Below are 25,426 nucleotides of genomic sequence, written 5' to 3' on the forward strand. Positions count from 1 at the left end.
ATTTGTGTGACAAGCTGTTTCCTGGCGGGTTGGGGCTGCTATCCCCTGGAAAGCAAATCTTAGATACTGTGGGGGATATATGGGGATGTGGAAATAAGCATTCCTCAGGTCGATTGATGTGAACCAGTCGCCCGCTCGTACAAACTGTAGCAGCGAGGCGTGCGTCAACATCCTGAACTTGTATGTCCTTAAATGCCGGTTCAGGGCACAGAGATCCAGAATGGCTCTCACCCCCCTCCCCCCTTTCTTTGGCACAAGGAAATACCTTGAATAAAATCCGCTGTGCATTTCCTCAGGAGGGCCAACTCTTATAGCTCCTTTGTCTCTCAAGGTGGAAATTTCCTCCAGGAGAAAACTGGCAGACTCGCCCAGAGCACGGGAGTAAATGATTTCTTTGAAATGTGGTGGAGCGACATTGAATTGCAGCCTTTTCCAATGTCCTCAGCACCCATGCTGACTGAGTGCAGGTAGCCCAGCTCTTTATATGGAGAGACAAGGGGCTCACTGGTGACTCCACCTAAGATAGTGTTTTGGCGCCACCTTGTGGTTGCAGGGCAAAACATACGCCATTTCGGTGTCCCGTCACCTCTGTCACAGGTGAGGGAGGTGACGGGCTCATCTGTATTATCACAGCTGTGGAAACATGATCCTCCACGTGCTGCGTTATGGCAGACATTGGTCTGTTTTTCAGCATGTTTGATTTTTTTACAACACTCGACAGCGCCCTCGGCAAACTGTCTAGATGCACGTGTCGGGGCTTTTTTAATACAGAATGCATGAGAGAAGTGCTCGTGAAACAACACTGTGAACTTTGGCTCTCTTTCCCTCTGGCGGGTCCAGTGACAGGAATGCCGGGCCGAGTTATGCACTCTGTGTGGAACATGTCCCGTTGAACTTGCTCTGGAACGGAGCTGGGAGGCGGCAGAGCGGCCCATGAAGGGGGGAAACTGGGTTCGCTCCCGCCTAGAGAAGAGGCTGTCAGGCCGGCCGCTTCTTCCTCCTCACGATCGCGGCAGCGAGGGGAGGAGGAGGGGCCGCTTGAATTCTGGCCTGGGGAGACTGCTTCCGAGTCCATGGATTCTTAGGGGTCCCAGCAGCCTGGGGGGATGTCTGCGTCTTAGGCACTTTGGGGATCTTGAAAGCGGGGACCGGGCGAGACGCTGCCTGCGCAAATGACTGGGCCCTCCTCAGCAGGCAGAGTTTCAGAGCCTCATCATCTCTCTTTTTTTCCTCACATCTCTTCTGCATGGATGTAACAGCCGCACCGAAGAGACCTTGAGGGACGACAGGGGTGTCGCGGAGTTCCTCTTTCTCCTTAGTTGTCAGGTTGTTGAGCCCGAGCCAGCGTGCTCGCTCCTGAAGAACCACGAGGCCCATGGCTCTCTGCCCAGGCGGAGGACGTGGTCAGTTATAACGCAGAATATCTTCCCACACTGTGGTATCTGCTTTAGCTGTCATGTCCTCTTCTAGCTCAGCTTGGTAAGCCATTAACATAGAGGAGGTGTTGTGGGTTCTTACTGACAGAGCCGCTGCCTTGTAGCACTTATCTGTAAGGCTAGACTGGAAGCGGTCTGTTTTGGAGGGGAGGGATGGAGCCGATGAGGACAGAGACGTCTTCGGGTGAAGATGGCTCGTTACCAATGGCTCTACTTGTGGCATCTGGCGGAGACCGATAGACTCCATCCCCTCAAAATCCAGCAGGGAGCTCCCCGCGATGGGGTGTTTCTCGCTGTAAGGTTTTGCTTTCCACGTCACTGCTATCTCATCGAGTAGCTCAGGAAAAACAGGCAACACATGCTTCTGCGTCTTTTTCGCCTTCGGCAATTTCTTACCGTCAAAACGATTGCATTTAGGGACCAGTTGATCAAATCCATAATTCCTCTTTTAGGTTTTAGAGAACAGACTGTGAGAGAGTGTTCCAGGGAAAATACAAAAAAAAAACACGAGACAAGGACATAAGCAGGGAAGATAAGGGAGAGGAGAAAAAGTGCCTCCGCCTCCTCCGAGAGCCAAAGAAGAAGTAGGAAAACATAACTGCCAAATTTCAAAAGTCGTGATATTATGGTACTTGATCTTTTGACCTCTACCATGACCTTGTAGTTTACCTTCTTAGTATCAGGAAATCTGTAATGCAAATTAAAGTTACGTGTTTGTAAAGAATATTCTAATATCCCTCATATTTGCTACTTTCTTTCACAGTGTGCCATTAAAAGTTCTGTGAAATGCTTCTAAAATCTCTATTTTGTTCTGTTTGTGAAGTGAAACTGTGAAAGGTGTGAAAGTAAAAGTTGCAGTTTGAGGTTTTTCATGCAGCAGCTTCTTTGTAACTGATGCAATGTGACAACAGACAGAAACTTCCAGCAACCGCTTAGTAACTGGTCAACAAATATGTCATTTTCCATAACAACCAGAAGTTCCAGAGGGTTCACTGACTCTAGGCCTGTGTGACTGAGGCCTTCAATAATTAGATAAAGTCAGTAGTGGACACACACATAGACAGGCGAGTGAGGAGTCCTGCAGATCTACATATCATCATTTAGTGTTTCATAATCAGGCTTCTCTCTGTCTTCGTTTTTTAAACAACGATTTATTGATTTTTTGGAAACAATACAAACAGCAACAAATCAGCACAGCCCAATACAAATGATGGATTTTATTTAAAAGCTCTGGGGTACGCTGCAGTCTATGTACGATTCTGGAATGGCGTTCCTGCAGTTGGTTACAGGAAAACATTTTCTTGGCAGATCTAAAATTTTAGACCATGCTTCTGTACTAAGCTCAATTTCAATGTCGGTTTCCCATCAAACCCTGGCCTTATCGGTGGTTACAAAATTCGGAGACAATAATTTCCCTATAACAAAAAGAGGTACATTTCTTTTTTGTGATTATTTCCTCATTAAATTTAAGGAGAAAGCTTTCAACAGGATTCAAAACAGGTTGACTGGCTGGAAATTTAAGGGACTTTACAAAACGTCTTACTTGCAGAAACCCGAAGAAGTGTTTCAGCTTTATTACTAATCAGAGGCTGTAGTGCACTAGAAAAACCTCTTCTTCCAACGTGGGCAGCAATATTGTGCCAAACCTTAAGTGTAGACATCAAAATAAAATTATTTCTGACACCAAGAGGAAGGTCATCCAGATCAATAGATAAAAGACAAAGAGGCGAAAGAGGGTCACAGCACCAGGTATCTATGGGTGGTTTGCCTTGGTGTAAAAAGGAAGATAACCACCCTGAGGTTATTTGTGAAGCCCAGTAATAATATAGAAGATTAGGAACTCTCTGTCTTCTATGTTTAGACTTTTTCTAAGTTGCTACACAATGAAGAAAGGTCAAAGTGAGACAAGAAGCTTAGAATTTAAAATCAACTACCTAAACAGTGTATGTAGGTGTAAATTGTAAGAAACTGAATAACCTGGAAACAGTCGCGGCCAGCAAAACAGTCGGCTATTTTTAATCCTCATCTTTGGATTCGGCACATAAAAAAGCCACAAGAAATAACTGAACTCAGAGCTGTGGTGTGAAAGACAGCCTGTTTCAGCAAGTCTGTCTGTACAAGCGTCCACACCTCTAATTTTATATCATACTAAAGTTATTGAGTTATAAAGAAAAATCAAACATTTGTTTTAAAGGGAGAAATTAGCTATAAACAACAACACAGCCAAACACATGCACAAATGTTCGTTGTGAGTAGAGGGATGATAGAGGGATTATATGGGCACTATTAGTTTTTGGCATATTTATGTTAGCTGCTTTTCTCAGGCCTGAGCTTGTTAACCAGTAAATCATATGACAACCTATTTTGACACTTACGATACAACAGTTACACCAGCCACATGTAGTTTAGCAAATGATTATACTTCATTCGATTCCTGTTAAACGATGTTTATGTTTGCATGATTAAATTTTGCTCCAGCAGTGGGTTTGAGGGAAATAAAGAGATGTGTCTTAGTTATTTTGTGGTTGCTGTAGCTCAGGAGGAAGAGCAGGTCACCTACTGATCAGAAGGCCCTGGCTTCTCCACTCTGCATGCCAAGTATCCTTGGGCAAGATACTAACCTCAAGTTGCTTTCTGATGCATCCATCAGAGTTTGCATGTAGTTAGAAAACACTAAGTGTAGAGAAAGTGAATGTGGCATGTTGTATAGAGCACTTTGAGTACTCTGGGAGAGTAGAGAAGCGCTATAGAAGAATCAGTCCATTTATCAATGTCAGCAGAAGGTGACATTATTAGAAAAACAATAAGCATTTTTATATATCTGTCACACAGTTTGGCTTCTTTGTTGCCAACCTTAGCAACACTGATGGTAGAAACAAAGTTCGTCACTGTCCTCTTGGTTACGAATGAGAGAAGATACCTCTGTCATTACAGGAAGGTCCCTGAAGGCAGGAGGCACTGTGGCTTTGCTGGAGATCATGGATATGACAATAAGATCAACAGCATGCAGGTATCTGTTTACAAGATTCCCTTTGTATTCACAATACCAGCTCAGCTTTCTAAAACATCAGCTAGGAACAGCGTACACGCACTGTGCACACGGTTACACACTGAAACCGGTATTAACCTCCTCGGACCTGGCGTCCACATATGTGGACATCACATTTTGGGTTATTTAGACCAAAATACTAAATTTTGCTCTACAAGGGCCTGATACTCACTTACGAGGACATTATACTGCCACTGTTATACCAAAATTTTAAACGAATATCCTCATATGTGGATCTCATTTTTATTAGAAACAAAAATCAGGTAAAAAAAAAAAATCTGGTAATTCTTTGTTTTTACATTGATCAGGTCCCAATCAGCCCAAATATCAAAGAGAAATTAAAAATGTATGCCGTGGAAGAGTTCGGGTCTCAGGAGGTTAAAGCTCAGACTGTCTAAACATTCAATTTCAACATTTATAAATATTGTTATAAGGTAAAGACCCTCCAATAATACAGAGAAAATGACCCCCTATGAGCAAGTTGTTGCTTAGGCAACAGTGGGAAGAAAAAACGCCCCTTTAACAGGATAAAACCTCCAGCAGAACCGGGGGGGTGCAGACACGTGCCGTACTGGTCAGGGATGAGGGGAGGAAGACAGGAGAAAGACTTCCTGTGGAAGAGAGCCGCAGTGTGTAAACACAAAGTGAGTGAAGAAGAAATGCTCAATGCATCATGGGAACCCCCCAACAGCACAGGCCTAATGCAGTGTAAATAAGTGAGGATTGAGGGGCACCTGATCCAACCCTAACTACAACTAACTGCTAATTAACCTAATTACCAACAACTGAGAAGGTGTCTGAATCCAAGCTGGAAGCAAACAAACAAAAAGACAGTATGTGCACATTTCATAAACATTACAGGAACTTTAATCGTCTTCTTAAATACATGAAATGTAAGAAGGAATAATAATAAGTAGAAGACAGGGAACTAATTTATAAAAAACAATTAAATATTCTTGAGATTTCTGAGGAAAAAGCCCAGAGATTCTTCCCACAATATAAGGCAACTGTCTTTATTTATGTAATGAAATGTATGCAAATGTAGAATAGCCTTTTTTTAAACTCTTGTTAAAAACTTCAGATATATCAAACATTTTCTTGCATTTGTTGTAACAAACTAACCCGTGTGATGAACTTTTGCTTCCAGACTATTTTCGTTGGCTATGGGCCCACGTTTAAGTTCAAGACTAAAGTTCCAGCCTTTGAAAACATCGAGCTTTATAACGTAATGTGTGGTGAGGAGTCCCTTTTTTTCCATCTGCATTTCTGTGTTCAGGTGTCTGGGTGTGTTTTGATATCTGATATTTTTCCACAATAAGAATGCGTTAGCTGATGTTTACGTGTGTGTGACGTCTTTAGTCTGATTTCAGTCACATTTGTCCCATTCTTAGATCTTCTAGGTTTGAAACCGGCCCCTAATAATGGAACTCACGGCAGTCTGAACCACCTGCTAAGAACCCCCCCGTACAGACCCACCATGGCAGAGGAGGTCTCCAGACCAACAGCGTCTGGTGTTGTACCTGCAGGAACAGACAGCTTGGGGTGCAGCTGCGATGAAAAGGTCAGCCACGATGACTCAGAGGCAGACCTGAGCCCAACTTCCTGTCAGTCCCTGAAGGGAATTCTGTTCTTCTATTTTTCTAAACCTCTTCTAGTCTATTTTTTTGTCTTTTTTTTTAATTTCTCAACTCAATCATATGTTCAGCACATGCAGCAACATTCTTGGCTGTACATCCATATTGTCACACTTGGCAAAATTCCTCCCATCTTCTGCTGCTCAATTTGGTGCTTGTATGAATTGCAGTCTCAATTTCTGAGACTCACAGGAGTAGCACCCCACAGTCTGGGCTTTCTCCTCTGTCATCAGCACACCATGTTCACTGACAGAACTCATACTAACTGGATATTTTCTCCTTTTTTGGGCCAAACTCTAAAGATGGTTGTCCAGGAAAATCCCATGAGATCAGCAGTTTTTGAAGTGACCTCAGCGCCTCTTTTTAAAACTCCCTCTTCTTCACTTTTGGCCTAAAAGAGTTGACTCTAAAATTGTTTCCATAGGCCAAATTAGCCCCTTACAAAGTATGACAAACCTGCATGTATGACTGGCCAGATGCCAAACATTCGCTTGACTTTTAAATCCCACAAAAGGATCCATCTGGTCAGCTTATTTACTTAATTAAATTTTTTTTATAAGGTGCCATATGACAGCAGCAGTCCCCAAGGTGCTTTATATTTTAGGCTAAAAACCCTACTATAATACAGAGAAGCCCCACACAACCAGAAGACTCCCTATGAGCAAGCTCTTTGGCGACAGTAGGAAGGAAAAACTCCCTTTTAACAGGAAGAAACCTCCAGCAGAACCAGGCTCAGGGAGGGGCGGGGCCATCTGCTGCGACCGGTTGGGGGTGAGAGGAGGGAGACAGCACAGAAGATACACCATGAAAGAGAGATCAGCATTAAACGTGTGCTGTATAAACACACACACAGAGAAAAGAACAGCAAACATCCAGAACAAGGTGCTGTGAGAGATTACAGAGAGCCTGAAAGGGCCCTGACATCATGGAAGTGAGCCTGCGATGTCACGAGACACCAGACTGAATCCTGAGAAGAACAAGTTCTTTAGGGTTCTGAACCATCCTCCTGACAGGTACCCTGAAACACTAGACTTTATTTCCCGTGCTAATAACAGGATCATCACTTGAAACTAAATGCAGCCAGCATTTAGAGTGGGATGACAAATATAAATTCTGTGTTCACACAGACACTGTCCACACTGCAATATATCCACAGCAACATAACAAAGACCCTAAGAGGTCGACCTGGGCCGGAACAAACCGGACCCACTGAGGCCACGAGCCGCAGGAGGCAAGGAGTAGCTTTTGACTGCCCAAGGTCAACCAGGAAATATCAGGACACCAGAGTTCAGGCATATTTAGTAATACGGCTTTGTCCTCCATGTACAAACATGAAATCTAGAGGAAGGAAGAGCAGCAACAAGAGCTGCTCACAGAAGAAAGCAGGCATCGGTGCCCAGAGATACGAAGCTCATGAAATTGAATAAAGCGTGAAAGGAGGTGCAGGGATGCAGAGAGGCTGCAAGAACATGGTAACTGTAGGCTGAAGCGCTCAGCTGAGACATCAGCGTGTCTTTGTGTCTGATTGTTTTATGAGTTCTTTAAGGAATGCAAGAAAGTTTTTATCAAGTATGTATTCAAGTCAGTAACACTTTTTTGGCCCATCGGAGGTGTCAGCACAGATGCTCTTTATACGAAACATATTAGAACTACGAGGACAAGAACTACAACCCTTTAACATTGAAGGTGACGTAGAGCCCAGTTTATCTGTACTGGTGCGGTGAAACTTTCTGTTAGTGCACAGAAGTTGACCAACATATTTCACTCACTGGCCCCACGTCCTTATTTGAGGTTTGACACCGTTTTAGTAGATAAAGCTGAATGGCTTGGACATGAGCTGTGGTTTGGGGAAGACCTCGAAGGGGACTGGTGGCAGCTCCCGGGCCTGGCAGATCCTCATGGACTACAACAGAAATGAAGAAGTTAAAGAATTAAAAAGGGGAGGGAGGGTGGGGCACATAAACGAGAGCGAACAGCTTGTGGAGCTGGGGGAACATGTGTAGATGAGGACCAGAAGGAGGCGTGTTTGGAGGCGTGGTCCAGCTCCTGAAATTCAGATACTTTATCTCCAGTTAATCCCTGAGATTTGGTAACACCCCCCCCATAAAAACAAAAAAGAAATTGTATGGTAATTACTTTTGTAGATAGTGAAAACATTTTATTGTTTATCTGTCGCAGCAGATGGCCCCGCCCCTCCCTGAGCCTGGTTCTGCTGGAGGTTTCTTCCTGTTAAAAGGGAGTTTTTCCTTCCCACTGTCGCCAAAGTGCTTGCTCATAGGGGGTCATATGATTGGTGGGTTTTTCTCTGTATCTATGAAGCGCCTTGAGGCGACTTATGTTGTGATTTGGCGCTATATAAATAAAATTGAATTGAATCGTTGGTTTCTGGCCCTCGGACCTTATTTGTAACACCCTTAAAGTTCCCTGGCTACTCTACCCTGACCCAAGCTTGTTTTTTGACAATAAAATAAGAAATTAATTTTTGTGTTGGTTTGTTTTTGATCCCAATTGCAACAAAATCACACATTTGGACATTATACGATCAGTGGTGTGGGCTGGGGCACTTAGTGTTGACGTCGTCCTCAGATTAAAACTCCTCAGTCATCGTGCAAACGGAGAGTAAGAAATCAGCTGTAGCATAAACCTGGTATGAAAAGTAAGACCCCAGATCCATGTTTCCTTGCCTGTACCCAGCAGGATTTATTAACCATAACTGGGGTCAGCTGCTCGTCTTGTTGTGCAGAGCAGTGTGTGTGATTGGTCAGATGTGCTATCAGCTGATCTATACCATAGCAGATGACTGAAGGGCTTTTTGTTGCAGAAGTTTTGCTTTTTTGCAGTTTAACTTCATTTTACACAGTGTAAAAAGATTCATCTGCATGGGTCTGTCATTCAGGAGGATTTGATTGTTTGTGCCTTTTTTACTTGTAAAAAAAAAGTTTCTTAATGTGCAATTGCTGTTTTCTTTTAAGCCTAAATAACCTTGATGCTTCTTTGCTTTCTGCTGCAGAGCTGGGGTCGGTTCACCTCGTCAAAATCAATAGTTTATTGACAATTTTAGAGTTTAACAGCCTTCTTAGTGCAGATATTGTGTGTGTAGTTGCTGTATTGAGGTGAATTAGACCCAGCTCTGCCCTGCACTGTCTCACTTTATGCTGTCTTTGTGATTCCCATGTAGATCTCTGGCAAGAGATTGTTTCAATCTCCGATCTTTTTGCAGTTGCGTGTAAAAAGTAGGGGCCAGAGAAGTTTGAAAGTGACCCTTGTACGAGGCTATAACCTGGAGTCACTCTGGCTCTGTCTCTTACAGAACAAAGTGGAGGAGCTAAACCAGCGACTGAGGCAAGCTATGGATGGTCAGTCTTTAACGCTCCTACTGAAAATGTCATTAATAAGTGACTTTTCCTTTCAGTCCCAGCAGATAAAACTAAGCGTAGTTGCAGTGAAAGTTTGGATTTGTAGCTCGTCTTGTTTTATTTGAAATTTCTTCATCATTCTGTCATGAACGCTCAGTCGTCGTTTTAATGCATCGATCTGTAAATGTCTTTTGCTACATTCCTGCTTGTCTGCGCTCTTCCTCTCATAGACAGCAGGAACCTGCCGTTCGGTCGGCCTGCTGTCCTCTTCCGTACCAAATACTGCATCCTGCACCACAGCGACTACATCAGTGGCTACAGTGAAACTCTGTCCATGCCCGTCTGGACATCGTACACTGCCAGCAGACAGGTACTGCTCTCTCCGTCCTCTCTGTCTTTCAGTTGTTGGAAGTACAAGTGCTTAGGTGTAGTTAACTGTTTAGCAGATATTTGATGTTTCAGAATTTTTTCTATAAGTTCATCTCCTGCTTCCAGCACCATTGCTACTATTGGGGAAACCTCTTCTGAGTGCCGTCATGTCACTGATTTCACAACAGGCTTTAGTTTAGGGGGGCTGTAGCTTAGGAGGTAGAGCTGCTCATCTACTGATCAGGATGCTGGTGGTTCAATCCTTTGCTGCTCCAGTCTTCATGCCAACACACTAACCCAGGAAGCTCTCTGATGCATCCGTCGGACTGTGAACGTTAGATGGAAAGCACTGCTTGTGTGAATGGATGCAAGTTGTATAGAGCAGAGTAGAGGCAGTGCATTTAACATTCAGACAGAGAAAACACCAACTCCTGTGTGAGATCTTAATCTCCGATTACCATGCTGATGATTTAGTGGTTACTGGTCTCCAGCTACGATCCAGACACCAAACAGCAATCTTTATGCCTGAAAGGCTGTCTTCAGAACAAAACAGCTTGTACTAACAGCATTTTGTCAAAAACTGGATGACATTCATTCTTGGTGACTTTCACCAATATTTCTCATGAGTCTGGTTGTGCACCTGGATCAAAGACATTTGGAAAATTTGCATCTTTTGCTGCTTCTGGTTTCACTGTGAGCCAACGTTGTTGTAATAATGTGATAAAAGGCTGAAATAATAACGGCTGTCGTTCTTATTTTGTCAGTTTCAAGGCTTCTTACTCGCCCTGAGTTTGTTTAAAGTTAGCTTCTTAGTTCGAAGACAGCTTAAAAATCCATGAAAAGATTTTGTTTTATTTCCATTAATTTCCATTTTCACTCATCTAACTACAACTGTTGTTCACTTGACAACTCTTTGACAGACAGCCGGGTCTCACACAGCCACGTTTTGCAGGATACAGTCAATCCTTTGTTACACACCGGTTGTCCTCACATTCAGCCCCGAGCTCCATCACTGCAGTTATATTAAGTATCTTTAAACAGCGAAGGATGCTATGAACCTCCTGCACAGCAGGAAACGTGCAGGTGCTGGACAGTGTCACCTGTCTCACCTGAATGCCTGCTGACTGTATCTTTTCTGTGCCATTTTTCTTTCTCTGGTCTTTGAAACAAATCCACGATATGTTTAACAGAACTTTGTATTCTGCTGGTCTTCCAGGTAGAAGTGTCTCCTCTGCCTGAAGCTCTGTCCAACTGTGTGAGACCTGATTCCAGAGTCCCTCCAGCTTACAGCCAATCATGTACCAACTACAGAGCAGATAAACACATCACGTACGCCTTTCTGTACCCACCACGTAAGTGAGCCCCCGCAGCAGAGTTAACACAGCATGTCTGGTGAAGGTTTTACTGGATTCGTATTCCTACAATAATACTACAATCATATTATTATTCTTTTTTCCCACACTTGATCGTATTCCATGACTTTATTTACCACATTAATCCTGTTTTTGTCCTTGCTGACAGAACTGTCGTCAAATCTAGACAAAAAATCCGATGCTGTCCTCATCACCAACACTGTTCCCATGTATCCTGCATTCAAGAGTAAGTCTTTACCTCAGCTTTAGTGAACTCTGTTTTATGCTTTTAGTCCACCACCATCATCTCTCTCCCTCTCTCAGAGATATGGGGTTATTTCCAGAGAGTGCTGGTGAAGAAATACGCCACTGAGAGAAATGGAGTGAATGTACTGACTGGACCCATATTTGACTACAACTATGACGGTGTCAGAGACTCAGCTGAGAAGATACGAGAGTAGGCACACTTAATATTTCCACGTTTCTGTTAAACCTCCTTACTCCATGTATATTTTTAACTGTGGACAGTGCTAATGTTCGGAAAGTGTGTGGAATAGCTTCCTGACCTTGATCTTCTCTTGCAGGTATATAAGTGGTACAATCCCAATCCCCACTCACTACTTTGTGGTCCTGACCAGCTGCTTAGACTTCACACAAGCTACAGACTCGTGTAACGGACCGCTCAACAGCGCCACCTTCATCCTGCCGCACAGACCCACCAATGATGAGAGCTGCAACGTACGGATGGTCACGTTTACGTTTTCCTTCTGCTCTTTTCCTTTTCCTCATCCACAGCAGAGCAATCTTGCTAACATAACATGAAAAAAGTTTCCCGCACCAAACAAATAAATTAAAAAAACCACACAGCTGAGCTGCAGCCACACCAGGTTGCTCCTAAAGCTGCTTTTGCATAAAGAAACAGCACTGATAAATACATACTCAGCTTCAGTCCAACAGGGGAATTGGAACGCTCTAATGCGTGGGTGTTCTTGCAAACACACTTCCTGCACTTATATTCTTATTTTTTACAGACAGTCTTTCAGGAAATCCGTCCATCAGACCGCAAAGAGGCTGTACAGTTAGTCCTCCAGTATTGCACAGCACAGCAATAAGTGCTATTACCAATAAGCTTTGCTGTGTCTCCAAGGACAGTGTCAAGAGCATGGAGGATATTCCAGGAGACAGAAAGTTATTCTAGGAGAGCTGAACAGAGCTGTAGAGGGTCCTTAACACATCTCCATATTTGGAGGGCTAGAGGGTGGAGTATCAGCCAGCAAGTTTAGGAAGAAGTATTCAATCAATCAATCAATCAATCAATCAAAGCTTTATTCGCCACGTGCAGGTTGCCCTGTAGTGAAATGGGACCCTCCCCCCAGGAGGCAACAAGCATCTAAGGCGTTTGGGAAGGGAGGGGGATGCATAGAATGGGAAGAACAAATTCAAATCAAATTCAAATTTTATTTGTCACACACAACCATACACAGTATGACATGGGGGTGAAATGCTTGTAGCTGTACAATGCCCGACCATTAAATGACAGAGGAAAAGTTTTACAATATTTGCAATTTACAGTTTACTACAGAATTTACAAATTAACTTAGGAATTTACAGTAAAGAATGTGCAAATAGCAGAAGAGATTATAAAGATTATAAATTATAGGAATTATAGGATTATAGGAAATGTGTGGTGGTGCGTGTGGTGATGTGTGGGAGAGTCCAGTCCTACACCTGGTTCAGGCCCCGAATAGCCTGGGGGAAGAAGCTCCTCCTCATTCTCTCTGTTTTGGCCTTAAGGGAGCGGAAGCGCTTCCCAGACCTCAACAGTGAGAAGAGTCCATTGTTGGGATGGGAGAGGTCCATCATAATCTTCCTAGCTTTGGACTTGCACCGCTTGGTGTAGATGGACAGCAGGTCAGGGAGCTCTGATTGAATGATGCGTTCTGCCGAGCGCACCACTCTTTGCAGATCTCGTCTGTCCTGCTTGGTGCTGTTCCCAAACCAGGTGCAGATGTTTGCCGTCAGGACGCTCTCGATGGTGCAGGAGTAGAAGTTCTTGAGCACCTTCAGTGGCAGATGGAAGTCTCTAAGTCTTCTGAGGAAGAAGAGACGCTGACGGGCTTTCTTAACCAGGGTGTCGATGTGGCAGGACCATGACAGGTCCTGAGTGATGTGGACACCCAGGTATCGGAAACTGTCCACTCTCTCCACTGGCGTGCCACTGATGATGAGGGGTTTGTAATTCCTCGCCTGCTTTGTAGTGAAGTCCACGATCAGCTCCTTAGTCTTGCTGATGTTTAGGAGGAGGTTATTCTCCTGGCACCAGGTCTCCAGGTTCCTAATGTCCTCCAGGTAGGCCGTCTCGATGTTGTCGGAGATCAGGCCCACAACAGCAGTGTCGTCAGCAAACTTGACGATGGAGGTGGTGTCGGATGTGGCTACACAGTCATAAGTGTACAGTGAGTAAAGCAGGGGGCTTCAAACACAGCCCTGAGGCACTCCAGTGCTGAGTGAGATGGAGGGGGAGACTTGTTTTCCTACCCTCACTGATTGGGGTCTGTCTGTGAGGAAGTTGAGGATCCACTGACACAGTGATGAGCTGAGTCCAAGATCCGTCAACTTGGTGAAAAGCTTAGAGGGAATTATTGTGTTGAATACTGAACTGTAGTCCACGAACAGCATCCTAACATAATTCCCTAACAGTCTAAACACAGTCGTTATCAGGGTGTTGTTGTTCAGCTCCAGCCTTGAGACCGCAGCTGGTGCCACAGGGGTATCCCCATGAAGTGATGGTGGTTTTTCCTTTAGTGCGAACAACTCATATCAATTTCAAAGCAGTTCTACAGTCCGACACTGGTCTCTCAAACTCCCGTTGGAGAGCCGCGAGCTTCTCCATGATGTGATCAATTTGCGCTCAGAGATCTTATTCTGAGTATTCACAGCAGCCGTCAGCCTCTCCAAGATCTTATCCGTGCTGCACTCAATGAGCCCATTTTGAGAAACTCACGCCTCGTCCCATCGTTCCAATCCCAGCGGGCAGCCTTGTGGGGGTTTGAACAGCCGGTTCCGCTTTCTTCATTCTCCGATAAGTCAGGGCCAAGCCAGCTCCGATCAGCAAAAACCCTGTTACCATGGTTCCGAATAGGTAGATATCTTCAGCACTCAGGCTCACCCGAGCCCAAACTTCTCGTTGAGAAAGGGGTGTCAATTGCATTCAGAGACCAGTTGATCAAATCCATAATTCCTCTTTTAGGTTTAGAAACAGACTGTGAGAGAGTGTTCCAGGGAAAAGTAAAAACACAAGACAAGGACATAAGAAGCCAAGCAAGGAAGATAAGGGAGAGGAGAGGAGAAAAAGTGCGGCTGCCTTCGCCGAGAGTTCAAACTAGTAAAATACTATAATTTTACCTTTCAAAACTGGAGCACCTCCTGCCCTGTGGTAGCTGGGATAGGCAAGATGGCATTGTGTCATTTTTTAATATTCCAAAATGAAGGTAAAAGGTTCAAAACGACACAAAAGTGCACACCGATACTGCTGAGCTGTGCAGCGATCTCGATGCAGTGACCACAAGCATGTGACTGTGAAGGATTGGTGGTTCGTTTGACGGCCCACCAACGTCACAGCTGATTAACTCCACATCTGTGAGGTTTAGAGCATTAGCTGGAGGGACAATAAATCAAAGACATTGTCCAAAAACTGAATGAAAAGCTGCGCTAATCACATGTCTTTGAAAGGAGATAATAACAGTTACTGAGCTTTAACTGTTCTCCCGGGACCCCAAACTACGCTCACGTTCTTGTGAATAAGAAACTTTGTATGTGCAAAGTCTTAAGATCAACTGAAGACAGCCTTTCAAAACATGAACCAAAGAAACATTTTCGATCTGATGTCCATTAATAAGAGGTGACTGCTGCTAACGCTGCTCGTCCTTACTGCCTCCACAGAGCTCAGAGGAGGAGTCTCGTTGGGTGGAGAGCCTGATGAAGATGCACACAGCTCGGGTCAGAGACGTGGAGCTCCTGACAGGCCTGGACCTGTACCGCAGGACCAGCCGCAGCTACGCTGAAATCCTCTCGCTCAAGACCTACATGCACACCTACGAGAGCGAGATCTGAGTTCTGCTAATGTTCCTGATGTTATCTTCTGCCGTGGTGGATCCATGTGGTACCAGGAGGAGCTGCAGTCATCTCACCCCACCAGCTGCTCTGCAGCATCTATGCTGTGGCCCTTTCACTGACTCCTTCATGTGCTTTCATCTCAGTAACTGTTATTTTGCATACATTTTGAACACCACTCAGCTAAGAGGCCACTCGAGTTTAATATTTAGCTTTTCAAAAGGCAGAGATCGATATCCATTCGCAGAAATGCTGCTGCACAATGACACTCATTTCATCCAACCATGACTGTACCCACCTATGTGTCAGAGGCTGTGACTGGAAATGAGTCACAGCATCACTAAATATGTCTCGAGATACTCGAGTAGAGTTACACCATAACAAACAGATCGGTGTAGAGACAGATTCTGACCAATCAGATAAAAGCTTTTATTTTTCTTTGAATATAAGTAAGATGTTCTCCTATGTGTGTGTGGCTGTATGACATGCCAAGAGAAACACAAACTTTCTCACTTCCCTTCATCTTTAAGCAACCACTATTTTTGGATACACTCAATGAAATCAGTTTTCAAAAGTCTATAAAAGGCCATTGTGGATTTGGTTACATTGGTTACGTCCTCACGTTTGTGTATTGTCAGGTACACAATGATCTACATGTTGCACCAGTGCACAATCAGATCAGTTGTTTAAGTGTTTCACCAGCCTGGAGGCTGTTAGGAGGCTAAATAAAGAAATTATGTTTTTGCACGTGGAGGTGCCTGAAACAGCACGGTGTCAAGAATCCACGATTCTTTTTCATTCCATATTCTGGACATTGTAACTTCAACATGGCTGACATTCATCAATAAGACCTGTTGTCACATCATTAAGAAACCTGCTGTAAGTCAGGTTCTCAGAGCACTGCGTTTCTCTTGACATCATGATGTTTTTCATGGTTATGAAGAAACAAAGGAGGTTTGTATTTTCACTGTTTCCTCTCTTCCTCGTTGATCTCCTTGGTCAGAGTGTGGGCAGTTTTCCTGTGAATGCACAAGCATTAAAGCAAGAAAGTTTATTTGCCGTGGAATTTCATCTTCTGTCCAATTCAGTCAACTTTCCAAGTCAAGTGAAAATGAATTCAAATGGAAAGCGAAGTGACCGTGAGGCTGTGGGATTACACTAGGCCCATCCATAAACGCTTTTACAAATCTGGGACTGCAGATGTAGAGAGCTAGAATCCACGTTACAGAGAAGCGACGTTTGAATGATGTCAAGGAAAAGCGCCTTGCACCACAGAGCCCCAGAGAAATCAGCAGTAAGGACTGTAAAACCAAAGCTGTCTTGTGTACGATGCATTCAGCTCTTCCTCGACATGATGAGTGCTTTAAAAATGTCTTTGGTGTGTCACAGGGTGTTTGTGTGTGATTGTGAAGGTAAATTCCAGATTTTTCTTTGTATTTTTGATTGCCAAATATGTGGGTTTCATTGTGAATTGTCCAATAACAGTGTTGATGATGATTTATTGTTTTTGGAAAAAAAACACACACCACCTGTGAGACCGACTTATTTAAACTTTATGGAGATTTGTCAATAAACAAGTGTTTTTACTAAAAGAGCTGTGCTGTCTGCTGGGGTGCTGTCAACAAGAGGAAATCCCTGTTGTGTGTCTGCGACTCAGTGTTTTGTCTTTTTGGTTCAAGTTTTATTCAGTGAGGTATGGTTTCCTGTTTATGTTACGTTTATGGTTGCTGTTCTGTTTCTGTGCCTCTGTGTTCTTGGGAAGGGTCATTGTCTTTAGCTTACGTGTCTTGAGTTCAGCTCTGTGTTTCCTGGTTTACCTTGATAGTCCTGGTCTTTTGTCAGTATAGTCTGCTTTACTTCCTGCGTCCTGTCACATTTATCCCAGCTGTGTCTCCCTCCTGTTGTGCATTTCCACTCCTTACCTGGTGTGTATTTATTGCTTGCGTTGTCCTTGGCTCTTTGTCGGTCTGTCTGTGTGTCGTCCCTCGTGTAACCGCTGCTCTCCGTCCCCTCGCGTTTCCAGGTGTTTCAGGTTTTGGCTCATTTTCTGTGTTCCACCTGTTGGTTGTTTTGTTCTGCCGTCAATAAAGGCTGACTTTCTGTTAGTGATGGCCAAACAACGCTTTCTGAAGCGTTGAAGCTCGTGTTGAAAAACGGTTCATTACTCAAAGCTTTTCAACACAGTCCTCTCTGGTGACATCTGGTGGCCAAACATATGACGAGCAGCTTGAATCTACAAAATAAAATGAACTGCTTCATTATGATTGGCCACTCTACAGAGTGGAGTTCACAGTTCTGTCTGATATTGGGCCGCCGTTGTGCTGCTTTGAGCATGTATTCTTTGGGGGGTGAAAAACTTGCCATGTTTATTTGTTTAATAAATAATTTTGATCAATAAACATTCCTTGTTTAAACATGTGCCATGGTGTGGTCTTTCTTTGCTCGTGACTCCTCGGCGTTTGTAAATGCAATAGATTAAAAATACATATAATAATGTACAAAACATTATGCGGTATGCTGTGACGTCCTGACTCCGTGTACTTATGCAATCAATCGCTGGACAGTTATGTTTATAAATCACATTAAATTAGGCCAGTTTTCTTATACGCATTTTTGACCCGGGGGTAGAACTGATCATGAACTTGTAAAGTAAAAGTGATGCATTTAAAGTCAACCTGTTTGGTTTTTATTTAAGAAGAGAATTTGTTCCACTGTGCGACGGTCGAGTCTGTTTCTTTTCGTGGAGATAATTTCTCCTGCCTTAGAGGAAATCCTCTCACATGGAGCAGAAGACGCTGGCATGCACAGACCATCAGCTGGGTGAGTCCTCCTGAAAACCCACCTCTTTACCCTGGCCTTTGACACCACGAGAGATGTTGGTTTTTAGTTTGATTTTTGTTGTTTTTAGTTGATTCTATGCAGTTTTATCTCGTTTTAATATAGGGCTGTTTTAATTTTTTATGTATTATGTGTTTTATTTAGTTTTGCTGTTTTCTGTTATTCTGTTGCTTTTAACTTATTTTCTGTACAGCGCTTTGGTCCTGTCCTGGCTATTTTAAAGTGCTTTATGAATAAAATTGGATTGGACAGTGCTTCTGAAGCAGTGTGTTGTTATTTGTGACACGCACCGGAGCGTCAGCTTCAAGCGAGCCACCACTTCTTTCTGTTTGCCTCCATTTGGGTCCACTCCTCACTCTCTCCGCACGAGTCGCCTTTGCAAATCGTGACATTATGGTCTTCTCAGGCTGTGTAGGATGAGAACAAAAGTTACAATACGAGATCAGCACGTAGCTCTGTAATACTAAAAATATATATTGTTATACTGCAATTTGCAGGACCTAATTAAGGGCCATCTTTCGTCAATAGACCACACACAGTTTGGAAAATTCCAGTGTTTAAGAATTTGGCAGCATCCCTCTTCCGGTCTTCTTTGGTAGCGATGGACATAATCTTAGTCAACAGAGAATCTCAAATGGCCCATGCTACATTTGCGACTATGTTTCTGATGGAGACCTTGTAGCCAGGCTCACTGTTGTCTGAATCGTTTCACACGCTATTGTTTCAGGTACAATAACCATCAGAAGAGTTCTCAAGGTACAGCCCAATTTCCTGAGTCCTGGAGTGTTTGAGCCTAGACCCTCACCTGTTTATTTAAGAAAAATAAGCAAAGCGATGACAATATGTGGTTGTATTTTTCTAGAATGACTCGAAGACCTTCTGGGGGAGGACGGCAACGCCTGTTCACACAACGGCAGGAACTTGCTGTTGAGGACATAGTGAGGGCAGACAATGCTATCCGTCTCCACCAGCTACGAAAGAAAATACTTGCAGACAGGCGAGTGTTCAACAACATAAACCATGTGAGCATCACCACCATCAGACGCATCTTGGGTAAACACAGCATCACCATGAAGCAGCTGTACAGAGTCCCATTTGAGAGGACCAGTGACAGGGTCAAAGGACTTCGAGCTGAATATGTACGGGTACGTGTAACTGTCCTTTACATGTACAATACAGTATTGGTGAAATCCAGTAGCAGCTGAATATGTACCATATCAGTACCACATGGATCCATTCTGAGAGCTACACAGTGTGATGGGGTGAGGGTGCTGTATGTGTAGCACTGTAGTACAGTAATATGTTCTCTTTTTTTTACAGAGACTCTTGGCCATGGATGGAGCTGCACAGCCTCATGAATACATTTTCATTGATGAAGCTGGATTTGACCTGAGCAAAACAAGATGACGGGGTCGTAATGTAATTGGCCAAAGGGCAATTGGGGCAGTGCGGGGGAAATATCACATTGTGTGCCGCCATAAGCGTTCGAGGGCTTCTGCATCATCATGCAATACTAGGTCCATACAATAGCCAACACATACTCACATTTCTAGATGCTCTCCATGATATAGTTGTACAGAACAGACCAGATCAGCCCAGGTTTGTAGTGATATGGGATCATGTCAGTTTCCATCGGGCTGCTCTGGTCCAGGCCTGGTTCTCCAACCCCAACCAACTTGAAGTGGTATACTTGCCCCCTTACTCACCATTTTTAAACCCTATAGAGGAATTTTTTTTGGCTTGGAGATGGCGAGTATATGACCGCCAACCACATGCCCGCATGCCTCTTCTGCAGGCAATGGAACAGGCCTGCGGCGACATTCAGGTGACAGCAATCCATGGATGGTTTCGACATGCAAGAGGATATTTTCCCCGGTGCCTAGCAGGAGAAGACATTGCTTGCGATGTCGATGAGGTCCTGTGGCCAGACCCCAAAAGACGGCGGGATCCATGAGCCCACGTATGCACAATTGTCATGATTTTTTGTGTTTACAGTATGGTGTTTTTTCTATTACTGTATTGTGGTTTGTTTGTTTTTTTGCTTTATCTGAATTCATGGTACTGCAATGTACAATATTGAGTCCTATTGGCTTTTTTGGTTGTTTGAAAATGTGTCTCCTGAAAATATGCCTTCTGAATGAACAATGAACATCAAAGACTGCAGTGTTTTATATAAAGTAGACTAGTGTGTTCCCCCTGATCTGTAAGTGTTTGCATATGATGCAAGTATGTGTCACTTTGTCAACAGAGTTACATTTTGACAAAGGAATGTCAGGTTTTGACAGCAGAGTTTAGGTTTTGAGAGTAGAGTTTCAATTTGGCACAGATGTGAATGGTATATTTCCCAGTGTTGTGTCATGTTTACTTGTGTTTGGAGTTTTGGCACAATGAGCGAAGTTTTGCAAAATGTGTTCAAGCAACGGGCAAAAACTGTAACTGCAATATTATAACGTTGCAAGCAATCACAAACTATATTCTCTTTAACTCTGATGTATATTAAGGAATCCATCCTCAACAGTTTCTCTTTGACACCCACACATAAATCAAACAATCACGTTATCCTCTTCTGTTCTCTGGTCACGCCTCTGAGCTGAGGACATGTGGATGACAGTGTCAGTGAGTATAGGAAGAAGAAAATAAAGTTGATGTAACTGAAGTGCTGAAAAATGAAACGAGTGTAAGCTGATGAGTTAGAAGTGGGTGCAGTGGGTGGTTATGAAGTGGAGGAGGAAGACAGGAAAACAGCAGAACCTGGTTTCATGACTTTCAAGAAAGTGACTTTTTTGTAGGGCTGTCAAGGTTAACGAGTTAATGCGTCATCACGATTAACTTGTGTTGTCCTTGGGACATTTTTGTCCCCAAAAGAAATCCTATCAAAAATGTGTTTTTTATTCATCAAATGATCTGAAAATAACAGAAGTTATTCACTACTATGCTGTGCACAATTGGAGTTTTAAGTAATTTGATTTATTTATGGGTTTTTTATTGGATTTTATGACATCTCTTGTCCCCGGGGACAAAAAACGTCCACAAAGTACAAAATGTTGCAAAGGGCCATATTTTCACACCATACTGCTTTCAAACATCTTTGATCTTGGGTCACTGATGTGTGGGGTCAAACAAAGGTCATAACAACAACAGGCAGCACAATGAGGAGGCAGGTGCTCTACATTCAATCCAATTTCATTTATATACCACAAAATCGCTACAACAGTTGCATCAAGGTGCTTCATATTGTAAGGTAGACCCTACAATAACACATACACAGAAAGTTCCCCTCCATTGCACTGGAGGCTTGTGAGCTAATTTTTTTACCATGTTGTGCAAAGGAAAGACCGGTAGAACAATGCATATATTGTCCTCTGGTGTAATGAGGAGGAAGAATTCATCTTCAGGAAGATCCAGGGTTAGAAGATAAAGAAAATATTGCAAATATTTAGATCAAATATTTAGATCATCAGCTCCGGCAGCTTCAGGTGGGTTTTGATGAAGCTTTTCACTGTAGTCTCCGCGTCTTCTCCAGCAGATTCTGGAATACCAGAAAATACGAGATTATCTCTCATGCTACAGGCTTTTAGATCATGTTGAATTCTCCCAATTCTTTGAATCTTTGGGCTGAAGGAAGGACAATACTCGGTGTATAAATGCTCAATCAACAATCATTTATTTCCATACAATTCAACAGTCAGAGCATTACAACGTCCGGACGGGAGAGATGCCTGCAGAGGTTCGACAGCATGTCTCAAAATGGTGGCAACTTTCACAGACTTTTATAGCTAGTCACAGCCCCCCTCTTTGTCATAAAAGCTGCATCTTCACATGTTTTTCTAATTCTTAGCGAGCCTGGCTCCTGACCTTGCCTCCCTGTCTTTCTGTGTGAAATTGGAAGGGGGGTAAAGAATGTGGTTTTATCTCTTCTGCCCAGACACCTAGTCTCCCTCTTACAGCCTTCTTCACATGATTCAGCAATAAAACATCTCAAGAAAACAGTGTCAGACATTCACAGCTGATCAAGGATACAGAGTAATGCACACTTTGTCTAATGAACTACAAATGATTATGTTTCTTTTATTCAAGAGTATAATAGAGACTAAACTACATACATAGCACACCATTAGAACTAAAGGATAATATATGGCCTACAGCTGTTAAGCTAATTTACTACATTGACTACTGGTCATAAAATGGCATATGTTTAACTACTAGTCTTTAACAATCAATAACTGTCTCTTTTTTTATTTTCTCTATTTAGCTGGGTAACATTACAGTGAGACATTTCACTGACCCTGAAACAAATGCTTCCCAGGAAAAAACTACAAGTCGTGACCAAATTCTTTCACCGTGAGTGGCAGCAATGTCCATTCTACAAAATTCTCCGTTTTCATGCCTGTGGAGTTTATTATATAGACGTGTTGGAAGTGTAAAGACTGTAGCTGTGTCCCAAAACATCGGCTGCATCCTTCGAAGGACCCGGCCCACGTAGACCACGAAGGCCGGGTCCTCCGAAGACCGAGAAGACCGGAAGTGCGAGACTGTGAAATGGGACGGTCTAGCCTTCAGATTTGTGTCACCGCTGGGACGGTGGAGTTTAATAAACTCGGCCGTCTGCTCCTTGCTATCTAAAATATAACAGGACACTGGCGTAAATTCTCACCGTCTCATATTTCTGTTTAATCAGTTTTCTGTTTGACGTTTATTCAGCTGTGTGAAAATCCCGGAGGAACCCACCCGATGGATTAATAAAGTTGTATTTAATCTAATAACTTTGATCTCAGCCAAACCGATTTACTCCAGAACAAACAAAACACCGAAAAAAGCCCAACAATTACATTTTTAAGTTATCTGAGTGACTTATATATCATGTTTAACCTGAGTAGCGAAAAACCGGAAAACGATGACGCCGGGAGTCCGCTGCTCTCGCCGGCTGGAGTGACCATTGAACCCCCTGGCTTGCTATCGAGCGGGTGGGTAACAGACGTCGCTGAAAACGTCGGCACACTTTTGCAAATATACGATGTCTTGATAAACCAAGCAGATATTTGTAATTTACACAGCTACTTTCTCCCCTGGAAATATGTTAAAAGTTTATTTTGTGACCCAGAAAGATTAATAAGAGTAATTTTAAAACTTAGTAGCGGCCGCCATTGTTGGCAGCTGAAATTTGGCTGGGCTGCGCTGAATTCTGGGATATGGTGGGCCACGAAGGACACACCTGACCCATCCTTCAAATTCGGGGAAATGAAGGACACATTTGAGGGCTGCATTTCGAGCAGCCTTTGAATTGGGACAGCCTTCGTCGCGTCACTGTGACGTAATCGGCCTTAAAATGTGGCCTTTAAGGCTGCAGACCCTGAATTGGGATACAGCCAGAGTCACTACCCGATCCATACCGGAAACCCGATCGGTACCACGCATGTGCAAAACACCACTACTTCCGCTCGAAGCATTTTACGATAGTTACGGGTCAGAGTATCTGTTAAGATGTTAAGAATAATAGGTATCTCTTAAAATATTTTCTATAATGAAACATTTCAAGTTAATGTACGAAAAATAAAAAGATAGGTACAGATCAGGACTCCCCGATCCTTACTGCACATGTGCAGATGTTTTCTTCTTCTTCTGTTTCGTTTAACGGCAGTTAAACAAGTTTAACATTCAGAAACCTAAAGTATGTATCAGCAGCAGAATGTTTGTTACAGTTACATGAAGCTTTGAGTATTTTGGATTAGTAGCACTGCTGTGTTTGTTGCATCATATTGCTGTAATTGTTTATATGCTTTATACACGTCCTTCTCAAAAAATTAGCATATTGTGATAAAGTGCATTATTTCCTGTAATGTACTGATAAACATTAGACTTTCACATATTTTAGATTCATTACACACAACTGAAGTAGTTCAAGCCTTTCATTGTTTTAATATTGATGATTTTGGCATACAGCTCATGAAAACCCAAAATCCCTATCTCAAAAGATTAGCATATTACATCCGACCAATTAAAGAAAAGTGTTTTAATACAAAAAAGTCAACCTTCAAATTATTATGTTCAGTTATGCACTCGATACTTGGTCGGGAATCCTTTTGCAGAGATGACTGCTTCAATACGCCAGGATCCTGTTTGTGGACTTCAGCTCTGCCTTCAACACCATCCTTCCAGACCATCTCCGAGGCAAGCTTTCCCAGATGAATGTGCCTGATCCCATCTGCCGGTGGATCACTGACTTCCTGACGGACAGGAAGCAGCATGTGAGGCTGGGAAAGAATGTCTCGGACTCCCGGACCATCAGCACCGGCTCCCCTCAGGGCTGTGTTCTTTCTCCTCTGCTCTTCTCCCTGTACACCAACTGCTGCACCTCCACCCACCAGTCTGTCAAGCTAATCAAGTTTGCAGATGACACCACCGTTATTGGGCTCATCTCTGACGGGGACGAGTCTGCCTACAGGAGGGAGGTTGAACGTCTGGTGTCCTGGTGCAGCCACAACAACCTGGTGCTGAATGCCCAGAAGACAGTGGAGATTATTGTGGACTTCAGGAAGCACACAGCCCCACTCCCCCCCATCATCCTGACTGACACCCCCATCACCTCTGTGGACTCATTCCGCTTCCTGGGTACCACCATCACCCAGGACCTGAAGTGGGAGCCCACCATCACCTCCGTCATCAAGAAAGCCCAGCAGAGGATGTACTTCCTGAGGCAGCTGAAGAAATTCAACCTGCCAACACGGACGATGATGCAATTCTACACCGCAATCATCGAGTCCATCCTCGCCTCCTCCATCACCGTGTGGTACGCTGGAGCCACTATCAGGGACAAACAGAGACTGCAGCGTGTTGTGCACTCTGCTGAGAAGGTGATTGGCTGCAGACTCCCATCTCTGCAGGACCTGTACACCTCCAGGACACTGCGGCATGCAGCTCAGTCACAGCTGACCCTTCTCACCCTGGACACAGTCTGTTTGACCTGCTCCCCTCAGGCAGGAGGCTCCGGTCCATTCGCACCAGAACCTCTCGCCATAAGAACAGTTTCTTCCCCTCTGCTGTTGGACACATGAACAATAACCGTATGACTGTTCCCGCCACTAACACATGACCCTACGCTGTGTTCACTGCATCATTCCATGTTTTGGCACTGATCACCACCTGCACTCATGTATATATCTTTCTACGTAGCACTCTTAATTCTTATTCTTACTTTTATTTTTTCATGTCTATTTAAGCGCAATTTATGACAGTATGTTTGCACTGAAGCACCGCAGCAATTTCCTAATGTTGTAAACCT

General features: G+C 43.6%; 1 protein-coding gene across 6 annotated transcripts in view; it reads left to right on the forward strand.

The window, feature by feature from the left end:
* The window catches only part of enpp2 (ectonucleotide pyrophosphatase/phosphodiesterase 2), an 88,563-nt gene extending 70,898 nt beyond the window's left edge, over positions 1-17,665 (forward strand). For 2 of the 6 annotated variants that reach the window (XM_085422035.1, XM_085422040.1), the window contains 10 exons: positions 4,371-4,446; positions 5,633-5,720; positions 5,877-6,046; positions 9,298-9,475; positions 9,706-9,845; positions 11,061-11,196; positions 11,366-11,443; positions 11,521-11,653; positions 11,781-11,943; positions 15,139-17,665. In XM_085422035.1, the coding sequence (XP_085278161.1) occupies positions 4,371-4,446; positions 5,633-5,720; positions 5,877-6,046; positions 9,298-9,475; positions 9,706-9,845; positions 11,061-11,196; positions 11,366-11,443; positions 11,521-11,653; positions 11,781-11,943; positions 15,139-15,309 (1,333 nt within the window). In that variant the 3' untranslated portion in view covers positions 15,310-17,665. The remainder of the gene's footprint in view (positions 1-4,370; positions 4,447-5,632; positions 5,721-5,876; positions 6,047-9,297; positions 9,476-9,705; positions 9,846-11,060; positions 11,197-11,365; positions 11,444-11,520; positions 11,654-11,780; positions 11,944-15,138) is intronic. The other 4 variants (XM_085422036.1, XM_085422037.1, XM_085422038.1 and 1 more) reach the window with 4 other exon arrangements.
* The last annotated feature ends 7,761 nt before the right edge of the window (positions 17,666-25,426 follow it).

This window comes from Rhamphochromis longiceps, linkage group LG11 (assembly GCF_057381845.1).
Source record: "Rhamphochromis longiceps isolate RC_006_pf linkage group LG11, R_longiceps_female_GT1.1, whole genome shotgun sequence".
Classification (NCBI taxonomy): domain Eukaryota; kingdom Metazoa; phylum Chordata; class Actinopteri; order Cichliformes; family Cichlidae; genus Rhamphochromis; species Rhamphochromis longiceps.